This window comes from Perna viridis, chromosome 1 (genome assembly GCF_037379345.1).
Source record: "Perna viridis isolate PV_CMFRI_1.1 ecotype Kerala chromosome 1, ASM3737934v1, whole genome shotgun sequence".
Taxonomy (NCBI): domain Eukaryota; kingdom Metazoa; phylum Mollusca; class Bivalvia; order Mytilida; family Mytilidae; genus Perna; species Perna viridis.
Window position 1 is genome coordinate 30,568,336 of NC_142445.1, and position 13,305 is coordinate 30,581,640.

The 13,305-nt window shown below is 31.7% G+C and overlaps 1 protein-coding gene across 1 annotated transcript; it reads left to right on the plus strand.

The window, feature by feature from the left end:
- Positions 1-6,079: 6,079 nt before the first annotated feature.
- LOC148628318 (ficolin-2-like) lies at positions 6,080-12,659 on the plus strand. Its single transcript, XM_088564717.1, has 4 exons — positions 6,080-6,160; positions 9,666-9,762; positions 11,235-11,399; positions 11,904-12,659. The coding sequence occupies exons 1-4, from the start codon at positions 6,134-6,136 to the stop codon at positions 12,149-12,151; spliced, it is 537 nt and encodes a 178-aa protein (XP_088420843.1). The 5' UTR covers positions 6,080-6,133; the 3' UTR covers positions 12,152-12,659.
- The last annotated feature ends 646 nt before the right edge of the window (positions 12,660-13,305 follow it).

Below are 13,305 nucleotides of genomic sequence, written 5' to 3' on the forward strand. Positions count from 1 at the left end.
TGACGGAGAAGTACTCCCTCATAACTGGCAGGGGAATGGGGAAATAATAAGTTTGAGTAAGTTAATTGAACCTCTGATAAATACATTTTATTTCTAAATAAACAGGCATAAACGTCAAATACTTATTTTTAAAAAGTTCTTACCATTTTTGAAAAATAATTTCCATAAGTAAAATTTATATTTAATTCAGTATGGTTTTAATTGTATCACTATATCTGCTAAATTGTTTCAAGAGAAATGAGTACATATACTTAAACTACTCTGTCATCACGATGTGTTTCTTAATATCTCACCGAAAAAGCGTGAAATATCGTCAAAACATACCAATGCATCAAAGTAGGACGTTTCAGAAACTTTAAAATTTAAGTACTTTGCCAAAAACGTAAAATCAGGATATGAAACGGAGTTGATCTATCTGCAATATGTAGATAACATGATAAAATGCAATTACGTCTAAAAGCTTTATTTAATATGAAAGGAAAACGAGTGCCTTTGAGTAAAATCCAGCAAGGGTCAAGTTCGATGGCTTTTTAATCGGCGGAAATAAAATATGAAATCTTACAGAAGATATCTTGTATCGTCCTCATATCTGTCAAACAATCAGCATCTTATTACATGATACTGTAAATATGCAACTTTTCAATGAACATGTATTCTCGACGTGTTTTGCCAAAAAAAAAAAATGACAGTTTGATTTCAGCTGGTTGTTCACGTGAATTAAACATAAAAAAGATGAAAGGATTAGTATTTTTAAAGAGCAACTTGGCGGGTGTTTCTAGAAAAGCAGAGGACGCTTACCCTACCGATGCACCTGGTCCATGCTCCCAGTTTTTGGTGGAGTCCGAGTTGCTCATTTGCTTTTGTTACTTTGTATGTATGATTTTAGTTACTTTATGTTCTTTGTTGTGTATGTCTGTTTTCCATGTCTGGTCTTTGTCCCTGGATTACATTCTTTTGATTACCGCTATAACCTTGGTTCCCTTGATTACTCTTAATTTAGGAGACTTTTGCTGACATGGCTTCGCAAGAAAAGATATGCCCTAAGATCATTCCTAAGACACGTCCTATTGTTAAGTGAGCTTCGTTGATATGGCCCTATTTTGCCATACATATATAACATTTCCACTATATTGGACGGTTGAGATCATTACTGTTGTCAGTCATACATCACCGAAGACGATATATGTATGTATATGCACAATAATTAACCCCAGACGCCAACATAAAAAAGTTAAGTACGTTTGTTTATTCAAAAAGGAAATGATATTCATCATTTTGAACATGTAATGTTCCAAATAATATATATCAACGATAGAATAAGCAGAAATATGTTCATAACTTATATTACATGCCTGTCGTATATATTCAAGTCATTATATATTTATTAGTTTATTTACAAGTAAATTTCATAAAGTTGCATATAAATCAAAGTTTAAGGTCTTGATAAACTCCAAGTCTTAAACGTATTTATACTCGAATATAATCACCCATTATATCAATAATTTTTTTTTTATATTTTATCTTGATAAAATTTCCATAATTCTATTTCAAATTTCAGGTCTTTAGATAAAAGTAAACTTCTTTAAATTTCATAAAGAATTAATAATAAACATACATTATTTATATCCAAGACATTAGACGTAATGCGTTTATGCAGTGAACAGATTTGAATAGTGGATATATTGTTTTTACTTTTCTCAATAAAGGCTCAATACAATTAACTGTAATTGAGAATTCTGGAACAAGTAAATTCAAAGAGATGAATTTCTTGCAATTTATTAGTTTTGTTAATTTATATATGACACATCATGTCGGTCTATTATATCATTATTCAATTGTATGAAAGAGAATCAATGGCACCAAGATCCTAGCGGAAATCAAAAGAATGTATTTCAAGGACACATATCAGACATGTAAAAACAGACACACACAAAAAGGAACATAAACCAAAATAGTACATACAAAGTAACAAAGAAGCGACTGATTTAAAACTTTCGAAATAATTTGAAATAAATACAAGTATAATAGTAAAGGTAATTGCCTTTAAGTACCATTTTGTGGAAGAATCATGGCAATGGCCTTTTTGGCCTGAAATATACTCCAGACATCCAGAAAACAATTTATCGTGAAGCATCTGTAATGTATGTACTTTTTGACTGCTTATACAGACAAAGTGCGAACAAAATTCCTCGCCTTTTTCCTTAGCGCATTTCAACTAAATTTGACCTAACAATTTAAAAAAAAAATAGAAATTTTTCAAACACTTTGACGGTTATTCCTGGGGTTATCAGGTATAAATACTTGGACAATACAATAAAGTCTCTGTGTTTTTTTCTTCATGTACCACACTTAAGACACATTTTGCCCGATTCTTTGACGGAGAAGTACTCCCTCATAACTGGCAGGGGAATGGGGAAATAATAAGTTTGAGTAAGTTAATTGAACCTCTGATAAATACATTTTATTTCTAAATAAACAGGCATAAACGTCAAATACTTATTTTTAAAAAGTTCTTACCATTTTTGAAAAATAATTTCCATAAGTAAAATTTATATTTAATTCAGTATGGTTTTAATTGTATCACTATATCTGCTAAATTGTTTCAAGAGAAATGAGTACATATACTTAAACTACTCTGTCATCACGATGTGTTTCTTAATATCTCACCGAAAAAGCGTGAAATATCGTCAAAACATACCAATGCATCAAAGTAGGACGTTTCAGAAACTTTAAAATTTAAGTACTTTGCCAAAAACGTAAAATCAGGATATGAAACGGAGTTGATCTATCTGCAATATGTAGATAACATGATAAAATGCAATTACGTCTAAAAGCTTTATTTAATATGAAAGGAAAACGAGTGCCTTTGAGTAAAATCCAGCAAGGGTCAAGTTCGATGGCTTTTTAATCGGCGGAAATAAAATATGAAATCTTACAGAAGATATCTTGTATCGTCCTCATATCTGTCAAACAATCAGCATCTTATTACATGATACTGTAAATATGCAACTTTTCAATGAACATGTATTCTCGACGTGTTTTGCCAAAAAAAAAATGACAGTTTGATTTCAGCTGGTTGTTCACGTGAATTAAACATAAAAAAAATGAAAGGATTAGTATTTTTAAAGAGCAACTTGGCGGGTGTTTCTAGAAAAGCAGAGGACGCTTACCCTACCGATGCACCTGGTCCATGCTCACATTTAAAGTGGAGTCCGGGTTGCTCATATACTTAGACCCATAGCTGACATGTTTCCTCCCGATAGGGTTGTTGTCTTTTTAACATATTCACCAGATTAATTTTGTTTCTTTGAACGTGTTATTTTGGTTACTTTGTGTTCTTTGTTGTTCATGCCTATGTTTCCTGTCTAGCCTTAATCCTTGGAAGATATTCTTTGGATTATCGCTCGAATCTTGATTCCTTGATTATTCTTTCGAATTTTATGAAACAAAACAAAAATTATTAAAAACAAAAATACCACAATATCATGAATTTAAAGGTAAAAGACGAAAAGACATTCGTGTTTAATTCAAATTTGGTAAAAATATATATGATTCAATCTAACAGCACAAAAATGTAAGTTTATTGTATTGGAAACAAAATATATTATGAATACGAATTAAATCGATTTTTTTGTTAATTAAAACGGAATATTATAGAAAAAAAATGACTTAAAAATATAATTGAAGTAAAATGAATGTTTATTTGTGTGTCTTTCAATATATAATATTGCTTGAAGTTGGAAAATCAATGATTATGTATTTTTACATGTATAACTTTTACTATGTTATTGCTAATAGCTTTGCATAATAGTAGTTACTTTTATTGAAGGACCACAATTTAGATAGATCAAAATTGTCGGGTTTAGAAGTCAAATTGAATAATTTCCCATATTGAGACAAAATATTTAAGACTCGTGAATTTATTGTAATAGTACGCAAAACATTTATTCATAAATTTGCAATTGTCTAATATTTCACAATTTCACTGGTCAAATAGCTGACAGTAACTGTTACTAGTCTTACAACAGGAATTCAACTTCCGGTTAGAAAAGCAAAGCATGTAGGAGGAGCCCTGTTTGTAATTAAGTATAGATAAAATTGTAAACTAATTCTGTTACATAATTTACGCAATTAAATGATTGGTAAATATCAAATAATAGCATATCACTTTGGTTTTAATCCGGAAATCTACTTTTTTCAAAACATTACCAGGAAATGTACAAATGGAAAATTTCAGTTATTTATTAAGCTCGTAAAAAACTTCTCAGAAATTGTTCAAATAAGGTATGCATAAAGACATAAAATGAAGATAAAAGCAATTACAATCTTAAAACAAATAAAGTTTTAACAGCTCATATTGCAGTTTTTTAATTTTTATTTTTGTTCATTTTATTATGATATATGTTTCGCCATATATACACCATGCAAGCTAGGTAAAGCAAGAAGTACTTTTCTATGCCCCCCTTTTCTTATTAGTGACTTACAAATTAACTGAAAAGCAGATTGTAATGAGTTGTTATTTTAACTTTGGTTATATACCGCCTGAATATTCATAAACATAAACTAAAAACTTATTTACTCCGTGGAACACGTCCACATTGGCACAACCGTTTGATGGAAGTCCAATAAAACTAATGTACATATATTAAGAAACATTCTTTTAAAAACTTTAAATATTTTGAAATTCCACTTTTGTATTCCATGAAAAGATATCCATATGACATTACATTGTTTCTAATTAAATTCAAGTCCATATAAAATTCAGATACTGCCTTTGATAAGGTGATTCCTCGTGTAGAAAAACCAACGGAACAAACGATGCTTTTTTTGGTCTACATATGCTTTATTTTTATTTTCATTATTTTTTGTTTTTTTTTTTTGGGGGGGGACAATAGTCTTTTCTGTAGTTACATCGTAATTTTGAGAAAATCACTCTATAACCTCCCACTAAAATCTACCAAATTAAGAACGATATCTTGCAAAGTGCTGATTTCATGTACATATATAAATTTTATCTTAAAAGCGCAACACCTAAATAAAAAACTGAGACGGGTTATGGGGTCTATTGCTGTTTCTGAACAAGAAATGAATTTGGTGGATTTTTGACAGGCATGAATCAACTCCTGTCAGATTTGTATAAAGACTTCTACTTAAATGTTTGTTTTCGTTATTTGAAAACAAAGTATATCATTGCTTCTAGGAATGGTCACTTATGCCATAGATTTGATTTATAGTTGAATTTAAACCGTCTTAGTGTTATACGATAAATTAGCATGAATGAATAAAGGTCTTACCATTTGCTTATAGTATCAAATGATGTGATAGATAAATTTCTGATTTGCAATGAATTGTTGCTTAAGTTTTGTTTCTTTCTACCCAACCGAGGACATAAATATTGATCGATATTCATCATAAAATACACGTTTTAAAGCTGATTGTATATAGTGATCAACATGCCCATATATCTGTACGTCTGTTATACTGTTTTATATACTCCCTTGACCGTTTAATTGATATTGATAAATCTTTCAGGTCATGCCTTGCACGATTTTTGATTCGAATGGCTTTGAAATCGTTGTGAACTTATCAATTAACTCAAATAGGGGTAGGGGGCATCGCTATGTATCACAGTTACCCCTTTGACGTTGGATATAAGAAACTCGAAAAATATTATTCCATTATGCGCGTCTATTTTATTTTTGTTCTTGCTTCTTATTGCTACATATACTTTTTATGAGCAACTCGGCGGGTGTTTCTAGAAAAGCAGAGGACGCTTACCCTACCGGTGCACCTGGTCCATGCTCCCAGTTTTTAGTGGAGTCCGAGTTGCTCATTTACTTTTGTTACTTTTTATGCATGATTTTAGTTACTTTATGTTCTTTGTTGTGTATGTCTGTTTTCCATGTCTGGTCTTTGTCCCTGGATTACATTCTTTTGATTACCGCTATAACCTTAGTTCCCTTGATTACTCTACAACATTAGATACACCTATTAATATAATAACTCTAGTTAAAATTGTGTTACAGCTTTACAAATAGATCGTGTGGATTGCAGTTGTCTTCCACCCGGATCCGGAAGTGGAGTTTACACAATAAATCCGTCGAGTTTCAACAGAATCAACGTCTATTGTGACATGGATATATCATCTGGGGGATGGACTGTAAGTTATATTGTTACAATGCTATAAAATGTTGAAAACTGATTTGTACAACATGTTTTCCTTTCCTCTTTTGTCTACCCCCGACGTAATTCTTCATGAGCAACTCGGCTGGTGTTTCTATAAAAGCAGAGGACGCTAACCCTACCAGTACACCTGGTCCATTCTCCCGAGTTGCTCATTTACTTAGTTACTTTGTTACTTTGTTTGTATTATTTTGGTAATTTTATGTTCTTGGTTGTGTTTGTCTGTTTTCCATGTCTGGTTTTTTGTCCCTGGATAACATTTTGATTTCCGCTAGAATCAAGGTTCTCTTGATTACTCTTTGATAAAGATGAATGCATTTCAGTTGTACAAACAAGATATAATGCTGTCGGTGGATTATTTCACGTATTTTAATGTCGTTGACCTCATAATTAAGTCAACAAAATATTTTCGCTTGATAATCGACAAATGAAGACATCGAAAAAATATAATATGGATTATGCATTACCTATAAGCAAGCATATCACTTTAATGAAAAGAAAAAAGAGTCATCTTATTTGCTGTCATTTGTATTTATACTGCATTATACATCCTTTCGCTGTTGATTTATTTAACGACGTATAACATCCGGTTGCGTGTTAGCTGTTATTCGGTGAAAGCAAGGATGTAAACACAGAGACAAATTGTTTGATTATTTAAAATCGGTGAGTATATGCGGGAATTTATCTAGTTTTTATTTACAATATCTTAGGTTTCAACTTTTCGCCAGATTGTCACCGCAATTAGTTCATTCATCAATTCTCGACCATTTAAATGTTCGAATGGTTTCATGCCCCATCATTGGCTTTATTTACTAAGCTGTTTTGGGGCAACTAATTTACTTCATTAAATAATTTTCAAAATTGAACTGTTAAGGTTTCGGTCGTAAAATATATGTATATATTATTACTAGTAAACGAGTACAAAGTATTCTTATGATTCTCTGTGATACTTGTCATAATGTATGGAGGGCATTTTCTTACATGGTGTCATGTATATATCTAATATTAACACATTGAATTAGATCCAAATGGCCTTCCATATTTTTCTGACTTAAGGTAGTAGACCTAGGGTAGGGAGGTAATCCAAACTGAAAGGATTTTAGTCACCAGAGAATTTGAATAACTCCTAATATGCAAGCTTCAAAGTGATACTGATGTTAAAGGGAAATGCCAGCCCCAGTAACTCTGCCCTTTTGAAGTATCGATTAAATGTTTTAAATGGATACATTGGGGAATATATTTTATAAGGTGGGAAGACTTTAAAATTTATTTTCATTTGTTGCTTTGTTAAGCATATGACTCTATCCAGCATTGAACTACATTTAGCATAGACGTTTAACCCTTTGTGCAGAAGTATGAATATTTGTGACATTACTTTGGTGCCTGGCAATGCCCTTTCATCAATATAAGTTATCATAATTTGATACTTGGTAACCTTATTGAATATTAACACGATTTTAGCCATAATGAATAAATAAAAAAAATATTTCAATGCCTTACCCTACTATCATTAAAACATTAAAAAATATAATATCAGTTTTATATGAAAATTTAATTTTGAATTACTTGCAAAATAGAGGTTTTTATATAAACCAATAGCTGGAAATGACACCCCTTTTTGTTATTTTGTTAAATTTGAAGCCTAGTATCTCTTCTGCAAAATGGAAAGAATAAAATTCGATATTAAATCTGATATATTAATCCTTTTAAAGTGTATTTGACTTAATATTTAGTTATTTATTTAAATATATTGTCAAATGACCCTAAAATACCAGATATGGTTCAGTTTGGCAAATGATTAAGATTGAAAAAAGTACCAATATTTTAGTCTTCATTGTTCAAAATCTACACGGTGAATTTTCTTAAAATTTGACAAATGATGCGCCATAGTTAGTGTATTATCATGTACAGATTTAAAGAAAATTGAATTATCGGAAAATTTTGGGGGTACCCCAGGTCTACTACCTTAAAGAGAAAGGGTAAGTAGCTATAAATTGAATTGAAAGTAGTCCCAATATAAATGGCTTCCATTTAAATTCATTCTGAGTATTTTAATTGTTACAATTAAGCATAGTTTTTTTTAATTTAGAAACCATAACAAAGGGTAACTTGCACTAGATACATGTTTGTTAAACACTTTTGTTTTCTTTTTATAGGTAAACATGGACTTACAAAAGATGTGTGTTTAATAGCAGTCTGGCATCTTTATATGCAAGATTCATGAATTACAGTTACTAAAATGTTTTAAATGGCTATGAAAGATTGTGCTAAATGAGAGGAGTATTTTGGTATATGATATGATGTTATTATGGCATACAATAATAAATTATTGAACTTTCAGTTGTTGGTTCGTTTTCCTTTAGCGAAACCTCTTTTCTTTGCCGTGAGCCGATTTACGGCCGATCTGTGCATACTATTCCAATTTTGACCATCAATTTATTAAATTCGTCAGTTTAACTCTTCCGTTTTATACTAGATATGGCATGCAACTTGAAAAGCGGATGTCGTACATCGGTATCATATGCTTCCGGTGTTTTGATGAATTCCAAAGTTACGCATCAACTTTGTTTCTTTGTACGTGTAATTTTGGTTTTTTTTATGTTCGTTGTTGTTTGTATTTTTCTCGTTCATTCTTTATCTATGAATAATGATATTATTGGTTATCGTTTGAAATTTGGTTCCCTTGATTCGTTCTTTCTTTCTTTCTTTTTTTTTTTTTTTTTTGATATATGTAGAAATACTAAACTGTATTTTTAGCAAGTAAATTCTTCTGAACATTTAAAAACTGTCATAAAAATAACAATGATAAAACAAAAATTTAAGATTTAAGGAACTCGAGGTCCTTTTTGACCTTACTACTTTTCGTCTTTTTTTTCAAATTACGGATTTGTTAGCATTTTGGTAATATATCGAAAACAGTGTCATAATTTTCGTTACTTAAATGGAGTAACGACTGGCTTTCTCTGAGGTAGCACAATGTATGTGTCTAAGTGGTTTGGACCGTTTACCTGTGTTCGGGCTGTGGTTTCTGTAATGTTGCACATCACATTTCTGATTTAGCGTGTACAGTGCAGGATATGTTTGATCATGTTTTGTCCTGAAAAGACGTTTATTCCTTTGTCCATGTTCCCACGTTTTGTAAAAGGCAAATCAATTGAACCCGGATTGGAACGGTAATTAAAAAGAACATTACACAGGGTTAGATACTAGATAGAGAAATTCGACGCACGAAAAAAAGAGTGTCTCGCTTATTTTAAATTTACTGTGTGAGTGCCTGTTTTTAATATATTGGTTGTTTTTTTAATGTGTTTATAGGTTTATCTTCGACTTCATTAATTCATTTTGTCCTCGGTCTATGCTTGATTGTACGGCTTCAAAATTCGAGTTATCAAGCACACTTGAAAACTGCCTTATCCAAGTATGTTATGTTGGAAATATTTAATGATACAATAAAGAAAGTAATTTTTAATTTGTCTTTGAAGGTAGTCCAGCGACGGCAGGATGGAAGCGAAATTTTTTACAGAAATTGGACAGATTTTAAGGCGGGCTTTGGAGATATAATTGGCGAACATTGGATAGGTTAATTATTCTACCAATTATTTCCATCTCTCCTTGATCAGAGGTTCATGCCGTCACTTTGCGTCATTTTTCAATTTGCAAAATTAAATGAAACCCTTTAACCTTTGTACTTTATCAACCAATCTTAGCAGAAATGATGAAGGGAAGAGCTTCCACAGAAGAAATATTTTGCGTTTCATTTCTTCAAACAGAATGGCTGACGGACGCTGTCAAAGCTTCTGACTGACCAATTGTCAAACATCAACTCTCTATCAGCTATCGAACCATAAGTGCTTATGTTTTTAAACCTGTTGGGTTTGAAACCACCAATGCCCTTTACAAATGATTTACATTTTATTTGACCCATCTATCTCAGCGAGTGGTTGCGGCCAGTCAAATTTATATTGAAGCACTATAGGGAAATTTCAGCACATGCCAGAGCTTACCGTAACTACGCAGACATTTCATATCGGCCTGGACAACTTACAGATAGGCTTCTGGAACAGGGTTATATTGATACAAGATTTTAGTCATCTCTATAGAAATTTAATGGTCGTTCTAATGAACTCGTGACGGTGTATCCATCTGCTCCATGAAAGCTGATTTGTTCAACGTATCATAGTTTTTCTTTTCTCTTTCATTTACGCCGGACTTGACTTTTTATGAGCTACTCGGCGGGTGTTTCTAGAAAAGCAGGGGACACTTACCCTACCGGAAAACCTGGTTCATTCTCCCAGTTTTTATGGAGTTCGAGTTGCTCATTTACTTTTGTTACTTTGTATGTATTATTTTAGTTACTTTATGTTGTGTTTGTCTGATTTCCTTGTCTGGTTTTTGTCCCTGGATTACATTCTCTTGATTTCCACTAGAATCTCATTTCTCTTGACTACTCTTATAGACGTGATAAAACCTTTGGTTCAACAAGATTACTGTCAGAACCTTTTAGGCTTCTGTTTCGCCAATTTTAAAAGATCAACTTCTTTGAAACCACATGTTATGGTGATAGTAAAGTGAACTGTTTTTATGGGAAGCTTTTTTTGCTTAAATGATCAAATGATATAAACATATGACTTCAAATTCCCCAGATGAGCAATTCAGGCTTTATAGAACCTGAATTTTGAAAGACCAAGTCTGTTATTATTGTTCGACGCTGTACCTTATCAAGATAATTTGTGAGACTATGCCAAGAACTATATGTATAGCGAGCGATGGCGAACTTCACTTTCATTATTTTGTTAAATTCGGCTCTGTATGCTTATATGAGTTTGAAATTCTCAGGAAAATAATTAAAATTCTACATTTTATACAGTATAAAATGTAGAATTTTAATTATTTTTGTGAGAATTTCAAACTTATATAAACATACAAAGCACAAATGCTTTACATCAAAATCTATATTTTCTCAAACATTTGCTTTATCATACAAATTCCTGTGCTTAAGTAATATTCATTTTCAATTTTATTTTATCATGCATTCGTTTTTGTTAATACAGGAAACGACAATTTACACATACTGACTAACAGGAGAGCATATACAGTTCGATTTGACCTTATGGACTTTACAGGTGACACTGCTTATGCTGAATACACAGTTTTCATTGTAGCAGATGAAGCATCAAAATACCGCATGATAAATGGGGGATACTCTGGTACGGCGGGTAAGGTCATAATGTGCTAAATAAAGATATTCTGACACAACTGTTCGTTCAATGTAGTCTGACAAATTAAGTTATTCTGACGTGATAGATAAATTCATGGAGTTTTGACAGGAAGAATTTGGGCAATATCCCATGACAAATGTCTTGTTCTGGTTCGTTGTCCAACATTTGAAAACAACTGATTAGTGACTCAATGCATATCAAAATATGAGAAAAAGCCAAACTTATATAATTGAACTGTTTTAAATTTTATAAAATATGCAATGTGTAACATTGTTATATAGTGCCTCTCGTCATGTCTCTTAGTTATGTATACTTTCGTGTTAATCATTTATCCAAATATTTTCCTTCTTATATGTAGCATATTTCAGATCAACAATAATGTATTATTTTTTAGATAACCGAAAATTTATGGAATTCGTATTGTTATTAGAATTTTGGTAAAATGCCTATAAAATATAGAGAATTCCTTCATGCATTCAAATTACGAATGTTTTGTTTTAGGCGACTCCTTTGCAGCAAATAACAATCACATGTTTACCACCCAAGATCAGGACAATGATGGTCTCGGAAAAGACAATTGTGCCATCTGGTGGCAAGGAGGCTGGTGGTATAAATGGTGTGGAGGTTCCAATATAAATGGACCGTACCAACCGGCGGGGACAAGGGGATTCACGTCAGTTTTCTGGAACTCATGGAAGAAGGGTACTACACTGAAAAAAGTGGAAATGAAAATACGACCAACGGTTTAATAAACATTAATCTAATTGTTCATTGTTGGATTTTATTTTTTATAGTGCGTATTCGCCGTATAACAAAAGATGTGTATCAAAATAAATTTTAACGTAGTTTTAACTACAACGTGATCACTTTTAAGCACCTTCAGCCTGACCAATGTAAGTGTAATAATTATAACAGATGAACAAATCATACATTATTACATGTGTATCCTTCTACAAATAAACGTCAAGGTCAAATTCAAAATGACATGGGGAAAACATATGAATGCATTTACAATTATCTAAGAAACTTTTTTTTTTATCTTTTTTTTTAAATATCTTGACTTATTTGATATATAAGCAGGTTTAAAAAATGTTTAAATATACATTTTTTTTTATTAATTACTAAAATGTCCCAATTATACCCTGCAATACATTTAACCCTAAAGTGCGTGGGTTTGATCTCCGGTAGAGTCACAACTAAGTCTTTGGGGTATGCACATTGTATTTTCGACAATCATGTGACATAGAGAAGTGTGTGTGATTAGCGTGTGTTTGAGTTTGCTGGATAAATATACATACAAATACAGAAGTATAAATCAAGCATTTAATCAACAACTGATCGTTGACGTTACGTCACTGTCGGCGTAAAGTTAACTAAAGGAAATGCAATTTGTTACAATATACTCGGCCAAAGAACAAAAGAAATGAAATCAATTATGAATTTCACGATTATAAAATATTATGTTACTCTTCGAATTATCTCACTCAGTAGTTATAACGTAGTTCATTACGATGTCTATTTATGCATTTTCTATTCGCCTTCATTTTCGGCATATCTGTCTATTCTTGTCATCTGTTGTTTAACTTTATCTAATTGGACTTCTAAAGGATACAACTTAGATATCGGTTGGTTTATAATTCCATTTTGGGATCTAAGTTTTACCGAGCGGATCATCCGATCGTTTTTTTGTTCAATTATTTTCGCAAGTTTTCAGTTTATTCTTGGAGAATCATCCTCGGTTTGCACAATGTCTCCTATTTGAATGTTTTGATTATTATTATATATTTTAAGTCAAATATTCATTTCGCCATCTGTTCCAAAAATGTCTGATCATATCACTCTGCATCCAATGACACATATGTTATACGTTTGTCGTATAAGAAGGTTCCAATTTCAGTTATTA